Here is a 21,571-nt window from a genome sequence, read left to right on the forward strand (position 1 = left end):
GGAGGGAGGGAGGGAGGGAGAGGGGGGGAGGGAGGGAGGGAGGGGGGGAGGGAGGGAGGGAAGGGAATAAACTATTGGGAGAACCTGGGAGGGTGCAGAGTCCCTTGTTTATTGCTCAACGTTGTCTTGGCCTCCCCTGCTGAGGTCTGTGAAGGCTGCAGCAGCTGTGGATCTCCTGGACCCAGACACTGACTGAGAGGTGCATGGCCAGAAGGAACACAGCCCCCACTTCCCCTGCCTCGGGGCTCTTGAGGTAGGCCCTAGGTTCACATTAGCAGCCACCACTCCTCTCAACTTCCTGGGAATGGTCTGAACCTCTTAAATGCACTCTCAGGAGTCCTGTGCATGGACTGAAGTGGGAAAATCAGCCATAACTGCTCTGGACTAAACCAACTCCTGGAACATGACTAGAACCTAACAGGACCAGAGTGCAAGTCCAGAGGTGAGCCAATGGCAAGCTGTCAACACACTGTGTTCAGCGTCAGACATTTTCTTTGCTCTATCTATCTGCACCCACGCATCATATCCATCGGGCAACCACCCATCCATCCTCCACCTCTGCTCCACCTACCTATCCATCCACCCATCCTGCATCTCTGAATCATATGTGCATATGTCTACTGATGCATCCACCTGCTTGTAACCACCAATCCATCTACTCTCCATCCTGCATTCCTAGACATCCTCCCACCCAGCCAATCAAGCATCCAGCCATCCACCTATCCTGCATCCTAAATCATCTATGCATGTGAATACACCACTTCATGAATCCATCTATCATGCATCTACCCTCACCTCCATGCTCCGTTCCTGCGTTATCCAGGCATCCTTGCATCCACTGACTCATTCAATATACACCTAAGACCTATTTCATGCAAGTATTATGCCAAAAGCTGAGGACAGAGCAGCAAATTAAGACAAAGTCTGTGATCTTACAGAGTTTAGACTGCAAGACACAGACAGACAGACAGACAGATAGACAGTCATAACACTGGTGCTTGGTTGCTCCTTCTCTCCTACGAGGGGAAAACTTTGGAGCTGCCATTTATTTTCTCCTGGCATTTTCATCTCCCTGACAACTCAAAACTTGGAATTTTCTAAAACTGTTTGGCCACTCTATTAGGGGAAGAGATCGGTGCCTGGAGGGGATCAGCGCAGCTTCACAACTAAAAAGGATTCAGGGCCCAACTGGTGTGGCTCAGGGGTTGAGTGTCAGCCTATGAACCAGGAGGTCACGGTTTGATTCCCGGTCAGGGCACATGCCCCAGGTTGTGGGCTTGATCCCCAGTAGGGGGCGTGCAGGAGGCAGCTGATCAATATTTCTCATCATTGATGTTTCTATCTCTCTCTCCCTCTCCCTTCCTCTCTGAAATCAATAAAAATATTTTTTTTTTAAAAAAAGGATTTTCAGGGATAAAATATAGGACAGAGTCTGGGTGCTTCCTCAGAGACAGGATACACCCAGTAACTGAGTCATGCTCACAACCTCTGAATAGAGCCCATTCTCTCACCTCCTACGAGGACCCATCCACCCCGAGGCAGGGTCCAGCTCTGACAACAAAGGGAGATCATCTGCTGTTATGAAGCCTCGCCCTGGACTCTTCTCTCTTGGTTTTCTATTCTTTCCTCAGATGGCTCCATGCAGACCCAGGTCCTTTAATATAACCATCGGCTGTGGCTCTAATTATCTAGCTCCAAACAGACTTCCCTCAGCAACACCTGCCTGCTTGACATCTGCACTTGGAGGCATCTCAGGCAGCTTAAACTTAAGGCACCCAAAATGGAGCTGTTAGCTTGTCCCCTAAACGCACCCTCCCTTTATCCAACTCAACTATCGGAAGTCATCTGTGACTCCTCACTTTCCCTCATCGTCCACATCCAATTTGCTGGTAAGTCCTCTGTTCTTCCTCCCAAAGCATTTCAGATCTCCTGTCTCCACTGCTGCCACCCTCGTCCATCATCTTTGAGCCTCATCAGCATCCTCGTGGCTTTCCCTGCTTCTGTCTGTACCCCCTACAATCCTTCAGGGGTTCTCCGATCCTCCTTAGAGAAACCCAGACTCCTTCCCAGAACCCATCCAGTGCTACATGGTCTAGCCCAGTGGTTCTCGAAGTGGATTTGGGGAGTCCATGAGGTTAAACTATTTTCGTAATAATACTACATGTTATTTGCCTTTTTTGCTTTGACTTCCTCAAAAGCAGACTGATTTTCAGGGCCTACAGAACAAGGGACAATGTCACTCTGGTGGCCAATGGAAGGAGTGCATCCATAGTCTTGTGTTTGAAGTTTTTATGACTTTTAATCTCTAACATGGTAAGTATCAACAGTTGTAACTTTCACCAACGAACACTCTCTGGGGTTCTCAGTAATTTCTGAAAGTATAAAGTGGTCCCGAGATTTTTCAAAAATTGAGAATCTCTAGTTGAGCCCCTGCCTCCCTTTCCAACCTCATCCATCGCATTCTCTCCCTCATCCTCCGGGCTCCAGTCACCCAGGGCCCCTTTTAGTGTCTTGAACTTGCCTATATTTTTTCTAACTCTGAACGTGCTATTCCTTCAGAGAGGCTTATCCAATCTTCTGCGGCCTCCCTGTTTTTATTCAGGGCACCATCTTCATTTCCCCTAGAAAACTTACTATAATTTGTAAGAATCTATTTACTTGTTAACTGTCTGCCTCCCCCCTAGCCTGTGTCCACCCAGGAACCTCTTCTGTCTTATTCATTCGCCACGGTGCCCCAGCACAGTGCCTGACACATCACGGCCACGGTACAGACGCTTGTTGAGCGAACAGATAGGTAAGTGCAGGGAGGAGGGTGCACGAAGGGAGCTGTGTTGGCCAGTGCCCCCCTGGCAGGAGGCAGGCACCTGGCTGCTGCTGAGGTCCCATACCTGCTGGGGCACCTTGAAGCGGACGTAGGAGCAGAGTTGCAGCATCTCGCTCATCTCCTCCGGGGTGGACGGGATCAGCGGGATCTTCTCTACGGCGGCCGATTCCTGCAGTTCTCTGAGCCGTCGTACGAACTGGTTATCAGTTGGGTATTGCAGGCCTGGGGGATTCAAACCAGAACAGCTTGGCCATTCATCTACCTTCTTACCAACCCCCATCTTAGAAAGGGAACGTCTAGTATCAGCTAATGTTCCAGGGGTGTTTCACCAGATTCCTTTTTAATGGGTTCTGCCATCCTGGCTCAAGGTCAAAAGCACATTCTGAAGAGAAACAGAAAAAAAAAAAAATCCCTCCAGGTACTTTACAGATGGGTGACCAGCAGCATGGGGAGCCCGTAAGAAAACCCAAGCTCAGCCCCTCCCTAAGTCTCCTGAATCAGAGCTGCCCGTTAACAGCTGTCCGGAGACTTATCCAAATGATTGTTAAGAAGCATTAGCCTGGAGGATAGCGCGCCTGAGCCCCTTTCACCTCTGTGCTGTTGAGAGGAGATATCACGAAATGCATGATGGTAAGAAAACGGAGAATTGAAGGAACTGACTGCTCCTCCCTTTGTCCTGGACCCACTTAGTAATCTCTTATTCGGGGTCAACACACAAAACACAGTGAGAGCAAGTCCCCCTCTGAGCCACCCCCTATGCTGGGGCAGCGGCTGCCCTCTGTACAGTCTCCCTTCCTCCATGAGAGCACCAGGCGCCATCGTGAGACTGGAAAGCTTTGAGATGGCCCTGGCTGGTTTGCTCAGAGGTTAGACCGTCACGGGTTCGATTCCTGGTCGAGGGCATGTATCTCGGTTGCAGGTTCCCCAGCCCCAGTAGGGGCACATGTGGGAGGCAATCAATTGTTGTATCTCACGTCGATGTTTCTCTCTCTCTTCTTCCTCTCACTCTCTCTAGAAATAAATGGAAAAAATACCCTCCAGTGAGGATTTGAAAAAGAAAGCTTTGAGACGGACCATTACTTCCTGCACCCTGGAGCATGGCACAAGAGAGTTTACACAAACTGATATACACAGGAGGGCAAAAATAATTTCCACTTCCAACAATGCGCATATCTCTAGGTGTTTAACTTAGCTACAGAACTGGATTCTATTTATTTTAATTTTTTTCTATTTGAAGAACTAGATTTTGGAAAGGCAATGGCGTTGATACTAAGCTGCAGAAATCCACACTTTACAAATCTCCTACATTCAGTAGCTCCTTTAAATCCATTACGGGCACGGAGTGGCTTTCGCAATGCCATGAGGGCAGACTGCGTGATCTATTTCCTTTCACTTTAAAAATAATCCAGACTAAATGCCATGTGGTATCTTGCATTGGGTCCTGGAATAAAAAAAGGACATGAGTGGAAAAACGAATGAAATCCAGATAAAGCCTGGAGTTTAGTTAACAGCAATGCACCAATGCTAGTTTGTTAGTGGTGACACATTGACTGTGGTAATGTGAGCTGTTAACAATGGGGAGGAAAACTGGATGAAGGGTAGATGGAACTCTGTACTATCTTTTGCAACACTCCTGCAAACTTAAAAAAATTATTTCAAAGTAAAGAAAGTTTATCTTTCCATTTTCACATACAAACAGTTTTAAATTTTCAATGGAAACTCAGGTGTACAACTCTTTGAGCAAATGAACATACACTCGAAAAATCCAGTTAGATCTGACCTCCCATAACCGATTTAAAATCTAATAACCTTCCATAGGAGCAGCTTCTCCAATTCTCAAACTTTATTATTAAAAGAACAAATGAGCCCTGACCGGTTTGGCTCAGTGGATAGAGCATCAGCCTGTGGACTGAAGGGTCCCAGGTTCGATCCCGGTCAAGGGCATGTACCTTGGTTGCGGGCACATCCCCAGTAGGGGGTGTGCAGGAGGCAGCTGATCGATGTTTCTCTCTCATCGATGTTTCTAACTCTCTGTCCCTCTCCCTTCCTCTCTGTAAAAAATCAATTGAATATATTTTTAAAAAAATAAAGGTCCGTTTAGTTACGTTTTAGTGAGGTATACAGGTTTGGCTCCAGGCTGGGTTCTGGTGGGAAAAGGGGGTCGTGGACATGAGTCACATACTGGGGAGAGTGAACACAAACTGACTTCCAAAAAAGCCGCAGCTTGGTTCTGCAGCCAGACAGCCTGGGACTGGTTCCTATGCTGGCTCAGGCACTTATATAACTTCTTTGTACCTCAATGTTCCTACTAATAAAATGGGCACACTATCTTGATCTGGAAATAACTACATATGTAGAAGGTTACTGAGATGTACACTTAAAATCTGGGCAATTTACATCTTACTCCAACGAAGTACCAGAGAGACAGGAAAAAGAGAAAAATTAATATTTTTCTTTCTAACATATTATAAATCCAAGTTCGAAGACTAAAGGTAAGAAAAATGAATTTTAAAAATCCAACTTCAGGAGGAAAACTAAGATGGCGGCATAGATAAACACCGGGAAATAGTCGCCTCCCACAGCAATTGAAAATTATCCCAAAGGACGGAGCAAACATCGTCCAGAAAAACAGGAAGGCTGGCTGAGTGTAATTTCTACAGCTAGAAGAAAAGAAAAGCACGCTGAGAGCCAGAGGAGCTGCGGAGGCTGAGTGCAGAGGTACGGCGGCAGTTCGCGCGCGCGGAAAGGGGGTGGCACCTGAGGACGCGGCTGTCTTTTTGAATCACAAGCTCCCAACTGCTCTGAACTCCGGTTCTGGGAAGTCTCTGGGGACCCAGGTCTCATACGGGGAGAGGCTGCTCTGTCAGGCGGCAGGGGGCGAACTTGAGGGCGGATTTCCCTCAGAGGTGCTTGCAGCCATTACCGGGACACTGAGACGCGCGGAGAATCAGCCATTGCTTCTTTCTCCGCCCTTTTGACTCCCTGAGACCCTGCCCCACCCAGGCTGCGGCAGAGGCTTTTGCATGTGAATGTACCTAACTACAGCCCAGCCAGGCAGACCCGGAGCTTCCAAGGGAAGGCCCAGGGCCCCGCAGCGGCTTGCATTGCTTCACAGCTGAGCCTCTTCGTGGCCCGGCTGTGAAGCCTCAGGCAGGGGCTGAATTAGCACCTCCTTAGATCCAGGAGCCACTGTACCCAGCGGTCAGAGGGGGACCATTCTCCCACTTCAGACACATCTGCTTCCCACAGCCAATTGGCCTGGAGGTCAATTCCTCCCAGTGATCCTACAACAACCAAGGCACCAAGGGTGCACCAAGAGTGTCCACCCCAGGTAACTGGGGAGGCTGAGCTACTGGGCCCTACAGGACACCTGGCGCGCAGGGACACTCTATCAACACAGGGAAGCAGCCAAAATGCGGAGACAGAGAAACAGGTCACAATTGTCAGAAACGGAGGAGGACAGACGACTGGATATAGAGTTCAAGGCCACGTTTATAAGGTTTTTCAAGAATTTTATGGAAACCGCCGATAAATTTAATGAATCCCTCAAGGAGTATAGTGAGACCATGGAGGACATGAAAAAGGACCAACTAGAAATTAAGCATACACTGACTGAAATAAAGAATATTTTACAGAGATCCAACAGCAGACAAGAGGATCCCAAGAATCAAGTCAAAGATTTGAAATACAAAGAAACAAAAAATACCCAACCGAAAAAGAAAAAAGAAAAGAGATTCAAAAAGTATGAAGATAGTGTAAGGAACCTCTGGGACAACTTCAAGCGTACCAACATCAGAATTATAGGGGTACCAGAAGGAGAGAGAGGGCAAGATATTGAAAACCTTTTTGAAGAAATAATGACAGAAAACTTCCCCCACCTGGTGAAAGAAATGGACCTACAAGTCCAAGAAGCGCAGAGAACCCCAAACAAAAGGAATCCAAAGAGGACCACACCAAGACACATCATAATTAAAATGCCAAGAGCAAAAGATAAGGAGAGAATCTTAAAAGCAGCAAGAGAAAGACAGTCAGTTACCTACAAGGGAGTACCCATCCGACTGTCAGCTGATTTCTCAACAGAAACCATGCAGGCCAGAAGAGAGTGGCAAGAAATATTCAAAGTGATGAATACCAAGAACCTACAACCAAGATTACTTTATCCAGCAAAGTTATCATTCAGAAGTGAAGGTCAGATAAAGAGCTTCACAGATAAGGAAAAGCTAAAGGAGTTCATCACCACCAAACCAGCATTATATGAAATGCTGAAAGGTATTCTTTAAGAAGAGGAAGAAGAAAAAGGAACTCTTACCATTTGCCACAGCATCGATGGAACTGGAGAGCGGATAAATACCACAAGATCTCACTTATTTGTGGAATATAATGAACAACATAAACTGATGAACAAGGACTGATCCAGAGATGGAGAGGCTTTGATTGGACTGTCGGGCCTTGGAGGGAAGGTAGGGGAGGGTGGGGGCAAGGGGGAAGGATCAACCAAAGGACTTATATGCACGCATATAGGACTAACCAATGGACACGGACAACGGGGGGGTGAGGGGATGAGCGGGGGGGGGGGGGGGTAGAGGGTACACATATGTAATATCTTAATCAATTGAAAAAAAATCATTTTTAAAAAAAAAAAAAGAGAGAGGAATGGGGACCAGCTAGGCTGTGGCCCAGGAGGGGGACAAGCCACATGCCCTGTGGTCCTGGGTGCCAGCACCTGCGCCTGTGCCTGCAGCCCGGGAGAGGGACAAGCCACCCACCCCTTCATCCTGGGTGCCTGTGGCTGTGGCCTGGGTGAAGCCACCTACCCATGGTCCCCTGCAGCTGCAGCCAGCCCAAGTGAAGCTGGCCTGGGTCCTGGGTGCCTGTGGCCAGCCAGAGGGAAGGAAGCCCAGGTCCCAGGGGCCTACGACCAGCCGAAGAAGAGAATCCTGGGTCCCAGGTGCGGGTTGAGGCAGAGGCAGTTAGGGGCGATCAGGCTAGCAGGGGACCAGTTAGGGGCGATCAGGCCAGTAGAGGAGCAGTTAGGGGTGACCAGGCAGGCAGGCAGAGGTGGTTAGGGGCAATCAGGCAGGCAGGCAGAGGGGTTAGTGACGATCAGGCAGGTAGGCAGGTGAGCAGTTCGGAGCCCACAGTCCCAATTGCGAGAGGCAGTTGGACATCCCCCCAAGGGGACCTGGATTTGAGAGGGTGCAGGCTGGGCTGAGGGACACCCCCCCCCCCATGCACGAACTTTGTGTACCCGGCCTCTAGTCCTATATAATAAAAGAGAAACATGTAAATTGACTGCCCCTCCACTATGCTCACCAGCCAATCAGGAGTGAGTATGCAAATTAACCCAACAAAGATGACAGGTTAATTTGCATACACAGGCGCTGGGTGGAGAACAGAGCGGGAGAGCCGCCAGAGAGTGGACCGGCTTGGGGAAATTGGCTCCCCAAGCCACCAGATGGAGAGCAGAGAGGGAGAGCTGGTGGCTTGGAGGACTTGGCAGAGTGGGAGGCCATGGGACGGGAGACAGAGCAGGAAAGGAAAACCAAGATTGCGGGGAGCACCAGGAATTCTGGGTATAGTAGTTTTGATGGCAGCCTCAGGACCTGAAGTGGAAGCCCAGAGCGTGGGGAGCACCAGGAATGCTGGGAATCGTAGTTCTGGTGGCAGATGGATCTCCTAGACACTAGAGCAGCAGTTCTCAACCTGTGGGTCACGACCCCTTTGGCAGTTGAACAACCTTCACAGGGGTCGCCTAAGACCATCCTGCATATCAGATATTTACATTATGATTCATAACAGTAGCAACATTACAGTTATGAAGTAGCAACAAAAATAATTTTATAGTTGGGTCACAACATGAGGAACTGTATTTAAAGGGCCAGAAGGTTGAGAACCACTGCAGCAAAGTGAGCCTGGAGCAAATTACTGTTGCGGTGGGGCCGAGGCTGGCAAACTGAGGCTCACGAGCCACATGTGGCTCTTTGGCCCCTTGAGTGTGGCTCTTCCTAAGCCTTAGGAGTACCCTACTTAAGTTAATAACAATGTACCTACCTATATAGTTTAAGTTTAAAAAATTTGGCTCTCTGCTGAAACTGGTTTGGCTCAGTGGATAGAGCGTCGGCCTGCGGACTGAAAGGTCCCAGGTTTGATTCCTGTCAAGGGCATGTACCTGGGTTGCGGGCATATCCCCAGTAGGAGATGTGCAGGAGGCAGCTGATCGATGTTTCTCTCTCATCGATGTTTCTAACTCTCTATCTCTCTCCCTTCCTCTCTGTAAAAAAATCAATAAAATATATTTAAAAAAAAAAAATCCAACTTCAGATCATAATTTCTGGGGACATGTTACAGCTCAAGTTGACATGTATACAAGTAAGAACAAAGAAACTAAAAGTTTGTTGATTTTTTAAAAAGATCCTGTAATGAATAAAGATCTCTGAGTTTTTGGCAAAAAAGAGGAGAGACATAATAATAGTACCATCATGTCATAAAGTCACAGGGACGGCAACAATGAACTCTACATAAACAGCTTAGCTCAAAAGAGCTCAATAAATGTTGGATAGTAATATTATTATATTTCAACTAGAGGCCTGGTGCACGAATTCATGCACAGGTGCGGTCCTCTGACCTGCCCCTATCAGGGCCTATTGGATTGGGCCAGCGCAAGCGGGGGTGGGAGTGGGGGTCGGGGGGACATGGGAAGTTGGCTGGCTGGCCCCATCCCCTGGTCCAATGCCCGGACCAGAAGACAATTTGCATATTAGCCTTTTATTATATAGGATGTATTTATGTGCTGTAAAGTACTATACACATTTTAATTAACCACCAAATTCTTCGTGGAATAAGGCTGGCTCTATAATTTAAAAGTCAGTGTGGTTATGATTACGGTTTTGTTTTGTTTTGTTAATCTTCACCCAAGGATATTTTCCCATTGATTTTTAGAGAGAGTGAAGGGAAGAGGCACAGAGAGAGAAACATTGTTGAGAGAGAAACATTGTTGTGAGAGACACATCGATTAGTTGCCTCCCACACATGGGATCAAGCCTGCAACCGAGGTACATACCCTTCCCCAGAATTGAACCCAGGATCCTTTAATCCACAGACCAATACTCTATCCACTGAGCCAAACCAGCTACGGCCTGATTATGATGGTTTTTTTTTAATCCTCACCCATGGATATGTTTACTGATTTTAGAGAGGGGGGGGGGGGGGAGAGAGAGAAACATGGATATGAGAGAAACATCGACTGGTTGCCTCTTGTAAGTGCCCCAACTGAGAAAGAACCTGAAACCTAGGTATGTGCCCTGGCTAGGAATCGAACCCGTGACCTTTTGGTGTACGGACGATGCTCCAACCAACTGAGCCAGAGCAGCCAGGGCTAGGATTATGGTTAGACAACTAGTGTTTGGTTAGTTTTCACAAAAGCGTTGCATATCTCGGAAGGACACATCAAAAGATGATTCTAAAAGCCAGTCACAGCAGATACTGCCGCTTGGTCCTTCGGAGATGCAGACCCTGCAGTGCTCCACTCGCTCAGGGGGACATTCTAGCCTGGCAGCTCACCAGCGGGGCACACGAGGGTCAGGCTGCAGATGTCCGACGGGTAGTGAGCAGCGTACACGCCGGCCACGTTGCCGCCCATGGAGGTGCCCATCAGGTGGAACGGTTTTTTGTTCAGCTTGAGGCATTCCACAAACTGGGAAGGAAAATGAGAAGGGTGGTTGGTTATGCAGCTGTAGACAGTGGCACTCGTGACCGCAGAGCAAACAACCTCCATTGCCTCTGGGGACAAACGAAAAGCATATTGATGAAAGGGGGCCGGAACCTCTCCTGGACCCATGATCCAGATGGACCCTGAGGCAGGCAGGCAGGCACTCACCTTTACCTGGCACAAGTGACTGAGGGGTCATTTCTGAGTATAAAACCAACAAAGATTCTCCTAATTCTGAGTCAGCAAACTTTTCTATAAAAGTCCTGAGAGTAAATATTTCCCGCTCTGTGGGCCATTTGATTTCAGTAGCAACTACTTAGCTCTTTTGTTGTAGCACAAAAGCAACTAAGACAATACGTAAATGAATGAACACAGATGTGTTCCAATAAAATTCGCTTACAAAAATAGGCAGCAGGCCAAATATAGCCCATGGGCCATGGTTTGCTGACTCTTGCCCTAATTTAAAGTCCTTCTCATCCTTCCAACCATCCATTCATATAACTATCCACTCATCCATCTATCTATTCAACCATCCAACCATCCAGCCAAATATCTATCCATCCAACCAACCACCACTGATGCTTTAGATAACTGTTTATCTTAAAAATATTAATTGGATAGCTGTTATGTACAAGGAAGTATGGTCAGCTGCAGAAGATACAGCAAAGAGTCGAAGAGACGAGGTTCCTGACCTCATCAAAGTACATAGTTTAAAGGGGGAGGGGGATACATACACACACTAAATAAACATCCTTATCTGGGGGAAATACTAATATCAATGTAAAACTGTGGATTACTACATTCTGAAATGGTCCATGAGCCCCAGGACCTTGAAAGCCCAGCCAGAGGGGGGCTGAAGATGCTGAAGCAGAACGAAATGCAAAGAGCATCCTCCCCATCTTCCGCAGCTAGGCAGATGGGCTACTGCGGTCATCACATAGTTGGTAAGCAGAAACACAGACTCCAGGGAAATGGTCTTGAGAAACACTAAACTTCCTCAAAAAGCCAAGAAAATGCTCAGATTGTCGTATTTCTTCACAACAATTGCAACAGGCTTAGAGGAGAATAGTCTGCAATAAGCCCTGGCCCTCCACAGCCGACCAAGGAGACCACTGGGGTGCCACTTGGTGTGCAGTCACTTAACAGAACTCATTGGAGACTCATTACGAGTCAGTACTGCTCTCCAGGCGTAGGCATGCAGTGGAGGGCAAGACCCACACTCTTGGCAATTGCTGGTGGAGCCCTGCTTACCTGGTGTATCCTCTTGACTTGCCCGTCTATGGACAGGTCATCCAGAGGAGAGCGGGTGGTACCCTCATGTCCTGGCATGTCCACGCAGATCAAATGCAGGTTCTTTGGAAGGAACTGAGGACACACAGGCCCAGAGAGTCAGTACGTAGCATGCAGACAACGTCGGCCCACTTTTCTGAGAAGGCTGCGCCTACTTACCAACCTAGATAGCCAACCCTGGGGACATATGGTCCTGGGCCACTCGGAGTTTTACCCTAGTGACATCTGATGGGAATAAGCATTGCCAGTCGCCTCCTAGGGAGCAGAGGCCTGGAGACTAACACGTACATAGGTGAAGGGGACTCGGAGGATGACCGGAAAAGAGGGACAGAGGTGAAGGCAGCAAGTCTGCATCTCTCACTTTTGACACTCGCTGACAGGTACTGCCTTCCCCCCCCCCCCCGCCCCGCCCCCACCCCTTCCACACTTACTCCAGTCATTCAGCCACTGACTGGGAGCTAGAGGGTTGGTTTTGTTCTGCTAGAGCCCTGGCCAGCCCTGGAGCCCACAGGAGCAAGGCTTTCTTTAAGAACCATGTCTGATCACCCCGATTCTAGTTTCTTCCATTTAAATATGTGCCGCTTTCCACCAGGAAACCGAGAAACATGGGTTATCAATAAACCAATACCCGACTACATGAAAGATGCTTATCTGAATTGGGGACAGGAAGGGAGAGGGTCAGGAAGGCATGAAGATGAGTGTCCTCAGCGGAACTTGGAAATAAAAACACAAGTAACTAGAGGGTGCGTGGCCTTTTCACTCCTGGTGCAGGTCATCCCTGCGGTAGTCGGGTACAGTCCTGCTTGAGGTGGGAGCCTGGGTGCTTCCCTCCTAAGACCTCCCCAGTCCCAACCCACACCCGCTGGTCGCGCCTGCCAAGTAAAGCAGGTTGCCACACAGGACAGAAAGTGAGTGATTTGGAGAACTATCCCAGGAAGTTGCCAAATCAAGATCATTTCTCTAAGTAGGTGAGGGAGAAAGGAAGAACAGAAAAGGGGGGATGGAGGATGAGGAGGCATCAGGGAGAAATCGGGGGAGGAAGAGGAGACACGTGGAGTCTAAAAGAACAATGATTTTTTCAAAGCCTGATCTTGCCAGTGAGAGTTCTGAGATGAAGCTGCCAGAAACCTTTCCTAGGAACTACTCAGGAGGCGAAATGATTTCTGAGGCACCGATTTTACAAACAACATTCAATTCAATGCATTTTGTCTGATAAAAGGATGTGAATCATAGATCACACTAGTTTTAAGCTATCTGAGGCACAGTTCTGGGTTCCCTTCGCTTCCTCCCATCGCCGGGGACAGCATGTCCGCGTGGAAACCCGTTTCCCGGCCGCACCTTGACCAAGTGGAAACCCGCTCCCCAGCCGCACCTTGACCAAGTGGAAACCCGCTCCCCGGCCGCACCTTGACCAAGTGGAAACCCGCTCCCCGGCCGCACCTTGACCAAGCTGAGCCACATGTCCTTGTGCGCGGAGAAGCCGTGGAGCAGGAGGACGGACGGTCTGTGCCCCGGCCTGCCGCGGAAGGAGTAACAGAACTGATAGTCTTCGTGCTGGACATAGCGGACCTGCATGCCCAAGGCCCGCCGCCAGTACCTGGAAGGAAACACACAGGCCACGCCAAGTCAGCACGCTCCGGAGCCGTGGCCGTTGGAGGGGCACAGGTCCTCGCGACAGGCCCACCTCGAAGTCAGACCAACACTTCTCCTGCCACTCCTCCTCCACATAAGTCCCCAGAGCCTCACCCTCAAGGAGAGCTAAGCGAAAGGATTCCAGAAAGTACCTCAAATGAATATTGTGGTAGGTATGTCACCACATAATCACTCTAAACCAGGAAGGGGAGGAGGGGTATTTTCTTAGGAAGCATGACACGAAATAACCTCTTGTGAACACATACTCCCAGCAGTTGAGTGGCAGTGCGGAGGAGGAGTCGGCAGTGGGATCTCCCTGGGTGTCTGACTAGCCCTCACTCTGCCTGGACTGTTTGAGCTTCTGCAGAATTGGAAATGGCTGGCGGTAAGACTGGGAAGGACGCCGAAAAGGCCGCGACCAGGCTGGTTTCCTTGCGCTGAATTGGCTAGCAGCCTGGTGGGCCATATTCACCGACACCTGGAATCTGAAGCGAGCAGCCATGGACATGTGGGCAAGACTGCTGCTGCGTGCAGCAGACATCCCGCAGTAAGTACAGCACTTCCCTGCAGAGGCGCTTTAATTGACAGGAAAAGCATCAAAAACTTCAAGGTAGTGTCTCTTGCAACATGCTCTTCATGGAGATGAAGAATTGGACTCTCGCCCGGCTGGTGCGGATCAGTGGTCGAGCATTGACTTATGAACCAGGAGGTCACGGTTTGATTCCTGGTCAGGGCACATGCCCAGGTTGTGGGCTCCAACCCCACGAAGGGGCATGCAGGAGGGAGTCTATCAATAATTCTCTCTCATCATTGATGTTTCTCTCTCTCTCTCCCTCTCTCTTCCTCTCTGACATCAATACACACACAAAAAAAGAAGTGGACTCTCATCAAGGCTGCAGTTGCTGGTGGTGGTATCATTCACACACCCACAAATCTCTGGGAAGAAAGAACACCAGACAATTGCCTCCAGGAGGCCTGCCTTTCTTATGATCTCAGGACTAACTGCGCTAACAGCTGTCCAGTGCTGGCGATTCTCTGTAAAAAACACAACCTTACCCATTTGTAAATCTAGTTGAGCAAGTTGGAGATTTAATTAGCGTTCCAACCAACCTAATTTCCTTCATTTGAGTCTTAGCCATAAAGTGTTACTGTAGCTTTAAAGTTGGTAAGGATTCTGAAGTAGTGGATTTTGATAGAGTTGACAGTTTTTTAAAAACTCTTTGGATTCTAATTGTGATGCAGAAGTTGTAACAAACATTTGGTTTTGTACAGACATTATTTCCACTCCAGCAGATAAGCTCAGTCAAGGTCACAATTCTAACTCTCCCCAGAAAATAAGAACATATTTTTTTATACAGATTTTGAGAGTGAGAACTTTTTTTTTTTAAAGAACTATCTGCAGTAGTCCTCTGAGTTTATTCACTACAACATATGGCAGCTGGTTGAAAGCTCAGCTTCTGTTCGTTACATAAGACTTGGCAGTGCTGGAGTTTGGCCTGAAATTGATTTCAATACGAAATTACCATCTAAACACATTGAACTTTCTGCATGAAGAATCTTTCCAAGATGAGAGGCAATTAATTCAATCAGAGATTCACTTTGTGGTGTACTTTGCACCAAAGAAGTAGCCAAGTCTTGCAAAAGCAAATAGCCCAAGTTGACTGGTTTTAGCCTTTTATGTAAAAGAAGGGGAGGGAAGAGGAGAACATAAATTCATAATTATTTCGAGCTGCATCCCAAAAGCATAGGAACAAAAACAAGACACTATTAAGGTGAGCATCCGAGTGGAGATGGGCAACACCGTTAGCAGTAGATGGAGAGGCAGCAGAGGCGGGAAGGAGCCTTACCACTTTCTTTTTAGTACTTTTGCAAATGAATGTATTGCCTATTCAAAACATTAAAAATAGAATGAAATTGGCTAGTTTAAAGCTCCTCTTATAACAAAGCAAGCTTATTTCAAAATTCTAAATCGTGCACCACAATACAAATTTGTTCGTTCATTCATATGCCACCTCATTCATTTATTGACTATATGATCTTGAATCTCATTTATCTATAATGAGGGGGAAATGTCTCATTCTACTACGGATATGGTAAAGATTAAATGAGATAATCCATTCACAAAGTTTTGTTTGATGCTCAATATATGCTAAGTATTCAATAAATGGCAGTAATTAGTATTAAATAAAAAAGATTATATTCTTGTGAATATATCACTTGCCAAAACTCAAGGGGAAAATTTGCAACATATATGAGGGCCACAGATTCATTTAACATATAAAAAGCTTACAAAATGATAAGATCCAGGCTAAGACCCCAATTCAACAATGAACAAAATAAACAAAAATACTATTCAAAGTAGAAGAGAATTAAGGACTAACAAATACAGGAAACATGTTCAATTTCACTAATACCTAAAGAAATGAATATTACAACAAGACATACCTTTTTAATAATCTAAATTAGAAAAATGCCTTTAAAATAAAAAAAAAGCCCTGGCCAGTGTGGCTCAGTTGTCCTGTGCACCGAAAGGTTTCAAGTTCAATTCCTTGTCAGGACATATGCCTAGGGTTTGATCCCTAGTAGGGGAGGCAACACAATCCATGTTTCTCTTGTACATTGATATTTCTCTCTCTCTCTCTCTCTCTCTCTCTCTCTCTCTCTCTCTCTCTCTCTCTTATCCTTCCCCTCTCTCTAAAACCAGTAAAACATATCTCAGTTGAGGATTAAAAAAACACCCAATTATATGTTCAACCTTTCTAGGAAGCAGCCTGGAATTAAGCATCGGGGGTCTGTAAAAACCTCATGCCTTTTGACCCAGTAATTATACTTCCAGGAATAATCTGTTCCAAGGAAATAAGCAGAAATCTTAAAAAAAAAAAAAAATTCTAAAGATGTCCAACAGTGTTATTTAAATTAGAAAAAAAAAATCTGCGCTAATCTTTATGCCCATAAACAGAAAATTTATTACATAAATTACAATGTATCCAGATGATGTAATATGTTGCTGTTTAAAAAAAATGAGGTCTTCAAAGACTAGTAACAGGAAAATGTTTATGACATGATATCAAATGAAAACGTAGGACTCAATATTTTTATACTATTGATTCCAATTCTGTTAAAAAATTTTAAACTGTATACAGATGAAGTGGGGAAACAGTGGTGAGAACAAAAGAGGCATTAAAGAAAATGACTTGGGTGTGATGGATAATTTATATTTTCTGTTACCTTTTTATAACCTTCAACTCCTCTATAACTCTAACACAAAGAGGAGTATGAGATCAAGGGAGAGCTGGAAGGACCTTGCAGAGATGGTGATGTTGCTTAGGCATCTGGATACTTAACACCTATTGGTTCAGCGGTAGACAACGCAGCCAGGTGTGCACCGCACAGACAGGGCACGGGAAGACCAAGCATGACAGATCCTGAGCGAAGGGAGATGGGGCTGGAAGGGCAGCCTGGGAGCTGGGCTCAGGGCGCGAGGAACTCTCCATTACCAGGTGGGTACTAGTCCAGGTATCTCATTTAATTCTACATCCCTGGAAAACCTCGCATAGGCTTTGGAAATAGGAGCTTGAGAGCCAGTATTTTCAGTAACTTCAAATGCTCCTCTCAATGGAAGAGTAGGAAGAAGACTCCTTAAGCTACCAGGTCAGTTAAAAATTATGAAAAGAAAACAAACAAACAAATCCAACTTTCTTTGGTTTAAGGATAACAGAGAATAAATTACCTCTAAATGATAAACTTTACAAAGGCAGAACGTAGAAATAACTGCAAGTGGCCTGGCCAGTGTGGCTCAGTGGTTGAGCATCGACCTATGAACCAAGAGGTCAGGGTCGATTCCTGGTCAGGGCACATGCCCGGGTTGCAGGCTCGATCCCCAGTGTGGGGCGTGCAGGAGGCAGCCAATCAATCACTGATGTTTCTCTCTCTCTCTCCCACTTTTTTCCTCTCTGAAATCAATAAAAATATATTAAAAAAAAATAACTGCAAGCGTACAGGACAGAAACAAAGGGAAGAATTACACTGGAATAAACAAATGTCTCAGGAACAAGATCTTTTCCAGATGAACAATCTTGGTACAAAAGCCGAACTGCTCCTGTTTCAGGGACAGACGTCACTGAAGCCCTACAAAAGCAGCCTCCATGGGGTTCCTTCTTTGAGAAAGGCGCCCAGGGTCCGGACCTTTATTTCACGAGTGCTGCCTTCTCTAGTTTACAAGATCCTCTGAAGACAAGTACTTCTACAGTATATTTCTTTTTTTATTACTGTGGTAAAATATAGATAACATACAATTTACCATCCTAACCATTTTAAGTGTACAATTCAATGCTTTAAGGACATGCACAATATTGTACATCAACCATCATAACTATCCATTTACAGAATTTCCTGTCATCCCAAAGAGGAATTCTATATCCTTTAAACCAGTGGTTCTGAACCTTCCTAATGCCGCCACCCTTTAATACAGTTCCTCATGTTGTGGTGACCCCCAATTTCATTGTTACAAATTGAACATAATTAAAGCATAGTGATTAATCACAAAAACAATATGTAATTATGTATGTGTTTCCCGATGGTCTTAGGCGACCCCTGTGAAAGGGTTGTTCGACCCCCAAAGGGGTCGCGACCCACAGGTTGAGAACCGCTGCTTTAAACAAAAACTCCACATTCCTGCCCTGGCCGGTTTGGCTCAGTGGATAGAGCATTGGCCTGTGGACTGAAGGGTCCCAGGTTCGATTCTGGTCAAGGGCACATGCGTGGGTTGTGGGCTCGCTCGATCCCCAGTGTGGGGTGTGCAGAAGGCAGCCAATCGATGATTCTCTCTCATCATTGATGTTTCTATCTCTCTCTCCCTCTCTCTTTGAAATCAGTAAAAATATATATATAAAAAAAAATTAAAAACTCCACATTCCTTTCTGTCCCTGAGCCCCTGGTAATCTCTATTCTACTTTCTGTGTCTGAGTCTGCCCAGTCTAGGTACCTCGCTCATATAAGTAGAATCATATAGTCTTTGTCATTTTATGCCTGGCTTACTTCACTTAGCGTAATGTTTTCAAATTAGCCACAGTATAGAATGTGTCAGTACTTTATTCCTTTTTAAGGTGAAATAATACTCCATTCTATGGACATGCCACATTTATTTATCAATTCATCAGTTGATGGACATGGGTTGTTTCCAGCTTTTGGCTACTGTGAATAATGCCACCATGAACATTCGCAAGCTTTTGTGGGGACACGCTTTCAGATCTCTTGGGTAAATACCTAGGAGTGGGATTGCAGGGCCATTTAGTAGCTTAAAAAAAAAAAAGGAACAAAAATCAACAACAACAGAAAAATCTTTTGAAGCCCCACCAGACTTTTCCAAAGCGGCTGCACCACTTTGCATTCCTACTAAGAGTATATGAGGGGTCCAATTTCTCCACATCCGTCATTGTTATTTTTTGGAGACACTTTTACTTGAAGTACAAGTCATACAGAAAAATGCACAAATTTTAAGTGTGCCCGGAGCGTGGCCACTCGCTTCCACAGGGATGTGGGCTGTGACTGCTCCCGCAGGCGGCACCGAATGCTTCGCCGTGAGCTACCAGAGCCACCACCGGAGGTGCCGTGGCCACAACAGAGGGCATCTGACTCTATAAGGCCCTCCCGGCGACCCAAGGAACCTGGGGGCTGCGGACGGTGTGGCACAGAGCTGGCTTCGCACGGGTGCGGGGAATTAGCCTTCGTGAATCACACCTCTGCTTGCAGCCGTAGCCATGGTGATGGGCCACAGCACCAAATTGTATTTTCCTTTTCAATTTGATTTAAGAAAAATAGCATTTGTGTGTGGAGTCCACGGAGCCTTTGCGGGACACGTGGGGCACACGCTCTGGCCTCTCCATGTCAGGCTACACGGGATCCTGGGCCCAAAGCACGCCTGCTGCTAGGGCTGCAAGGACGATGGCATTTCAACAGCTGGCGTCTCAGCTTTGTCAGCACAGAGGTGGGTCCTGGGTGAGCCTCTGAAAGGGTCACCACCTCCCAAGAGTGAGGGAGTAAAAAAAATAAATAAATAAAAAAGCTCCCTCCTGTTCAAGCAGCTTCTTTTCAAGGGTCAGAGCCTGGCTGGCAGGTGGAAAATTCCACACTCCAATGAAACAAAAGGGAGCCAGAAAGGAGGGCAGATACAGGGCACACGCCAACCCCTGCACTCCTCTCTGTGTGCACAGAAGGCAGTTCTAACTCCCAGAAGCCCCGGTGAAATCTCAGGACGCTTCCCAATGGCACCGGGAGGAACCTGGCCTATCTCGGTATTTCCTTAACCAGGGGACGCGTACCATGCGGTGGGAAGGGTGCTTTCATTTGGTAAATGGACTGTGGCTTGGAAAGTCCCTGAAGCACATCGCAAGGAAGCTACTCCCTTCTCAACAGCGGAGCTTCTGATTCCCTGGAGGAGAACGGCTCTGCTGGGGCTGCGCGTCTTTCACACCCGCTGAGACTTTCACCAGAGAGAAAGGAGGCCCCGCCCTCAGTGGGCAGCAGTCTGTAGGCCAGCCGTGTTGAATGGTATTCTGCTTATTTTTACTGTCTTATATTAATTGACTTTGGATGGCAAGCTTTCCACTTAAGAGGGTGATATTTATACTGGTGTTGCTCTTAAAATAAACTGATTTAAACTACAAAAGTGACTTACTTTAAAGAAAATGTCAAGGCAGAGGCGATGGTGTGCCGATAGGGCAAGCAACCACGAAGGTGGTACGAGAATGACACGATTGGAAACGTCTTTTTCTTTCTGCCACTTTAGGCATGAACACTTCTAGCACAAATCTGAAGCCATTCTGTCCCACCCACATGCCTTCTCCAGGTCCTGCTCTTCCTAATTCATTTATCAGTGCACATCACCGCACCTGTCAGAAACCACTGGATCAGAACCCAAGGACCAAGAACCTGCCATCGGGATCCCCACCAATGCACACAATCCTTGCTTAAAGAATCGGTGACGTTGGGAGTGAGGGTGGCCTCCTGGGCAGAGATGCCATCAGAAGCCCGAAAGAAGATACCAATCATTCCGGAACACTCCCAACATTCAAAGCAGGACATCCTTCAGCTTTTCTATATGCTTGAAAGATGGCACTATTTTGGTTCCCCTGAAGACTTCAATCACAGAGTTAACTCACCAGTAATAGATTTTTATCAGCGCCGAAGGCCACAGGAGAAAGGAGGCCACAAATGCCAGGATGGGGATGGCCAGCGTCCCACCCGCGATCACAAACATGTTGACCACGTCAAGGTCCATCCTGCTTTTCGAGGCTGGCTGGTGCCTGCGGGGCTGAGAGAGTGACGGGAGTAAAACTCTGTCGCGAGAGAAGGGGGAAGAAGCAGAGGGGAAAAGAGAAGTGAAGGACCCAGGATGAGGACAAGGATGAGGAGGAAGCAAAGGCAGGTAATGGCTTAAAAAAATTCAACAGGCATGACCTGTACCTGTAATGAAGGATCCCTGAGAGGATCCGAATTGTATTTTAAGCTGTAAAGAAAACGCTTAGGACTACCGGGGACATCTAAGTAAGGACTGAATAGTAGGTAATATTATTGTGTTGGTGACACAGTTCTGGAGTGTGAGGTGAAATTGCGGTTATCTTTGCACGTAGGAGAATGTCCTTGTTCTTAGGCGATGTATGCTGAAGTATGAAGGGGACAAGCATAGTGAGATCTACGACTCACTCTTAAAAGTTGAAGAGAAAGCCTGACCGGTTTGGCTCAGTGGATAGAGCGTCGGCTTGCAGACTGAAGGGTCCCAGGTTCGATTCCAGTCAAGGGCATATACCTTGGTTGTGGGCACATCCCCAGTAGGGGGTGTGCAAGAGGCAACTGATCGATGTTTCTCTCTCATCGATGTTTCTAACTCTCTATCCCTCTCCCTTCTTCTCTGTAAAAAAAAAAAAAATTAAAAAGTTGAGGAGAAAAATATATAATGTGTGTGCATGTCGGTGGGGAGAGAAATAAAGCAAATATGTTGAAATGTTAACCAATGGTGAATCCAGGTGAAGGTTACGTGGTAACCTTCAACTTTTCTATAGGTTTAAAAATGTCTATAGCAATTATTAAAAATTAAGTTACGGAAGACAGAGGACCTT

The 21,571-nt window shown here is 46.8% G+C and overlaps 1 protein-coding gene across 4 annotated transcripts in view; it reads right to left on the reverse strand.

Annotated features, from left to right (window-relative positions):
- The window catches only part of ABHD6 (abhydrolase domain containing 6, acylglycerol lipase), a 56,162-nt gene that overhangs the window by 9,753 nt on the left and 24,838 nt on the right, over positions 1–21,571 (reverse strand). For 3 of the 4 annotated variants that reach the window (XM_081105945.1, XM_081105946.1, XM_081105944.1), the window contains exons 3-7: positions 20,615–20,766; positions 13,263–13,419; positions 11,784–11,897; positions 10,385–10,517; positions 2,889–3,046 (exon numbers count right to left, since the gene is read on the reverse strand). In XM_081105945.1, the coding sequence (XP_080962071.1) occupies positions 2,889–3,046; positions 10,385–10,517; positions 11,784–11,897; positions 13,263–13,419; positions 20,615–20,733 (681 nt within the window). In that variant the 5' untranslated portion in view covers positions 20,734–20,766. Of the gene's footprint in view, positions 1–2,888; positions 3,047–10,384; positions 10,518–11,783; positions 11,898–13,262; positions 13,420–20,614; positions 20,792–21,571 lie in introns of all 4 variants that reach the window. The other variant, XM_081105947.1, reaches the window with a different exon arrangement.

Source organism: Myotis nattereri, assembly GCF_964212035.1.
Source record: "Myotis nattereri genome assembly, chromosome: 14".
Classification (NCBI taxonomy): Eukaryota; Metazoa; Chordata; class Mammalia; order Chiroptera; family Vespertilionidae; genus Myotis; species Myotis nattereri.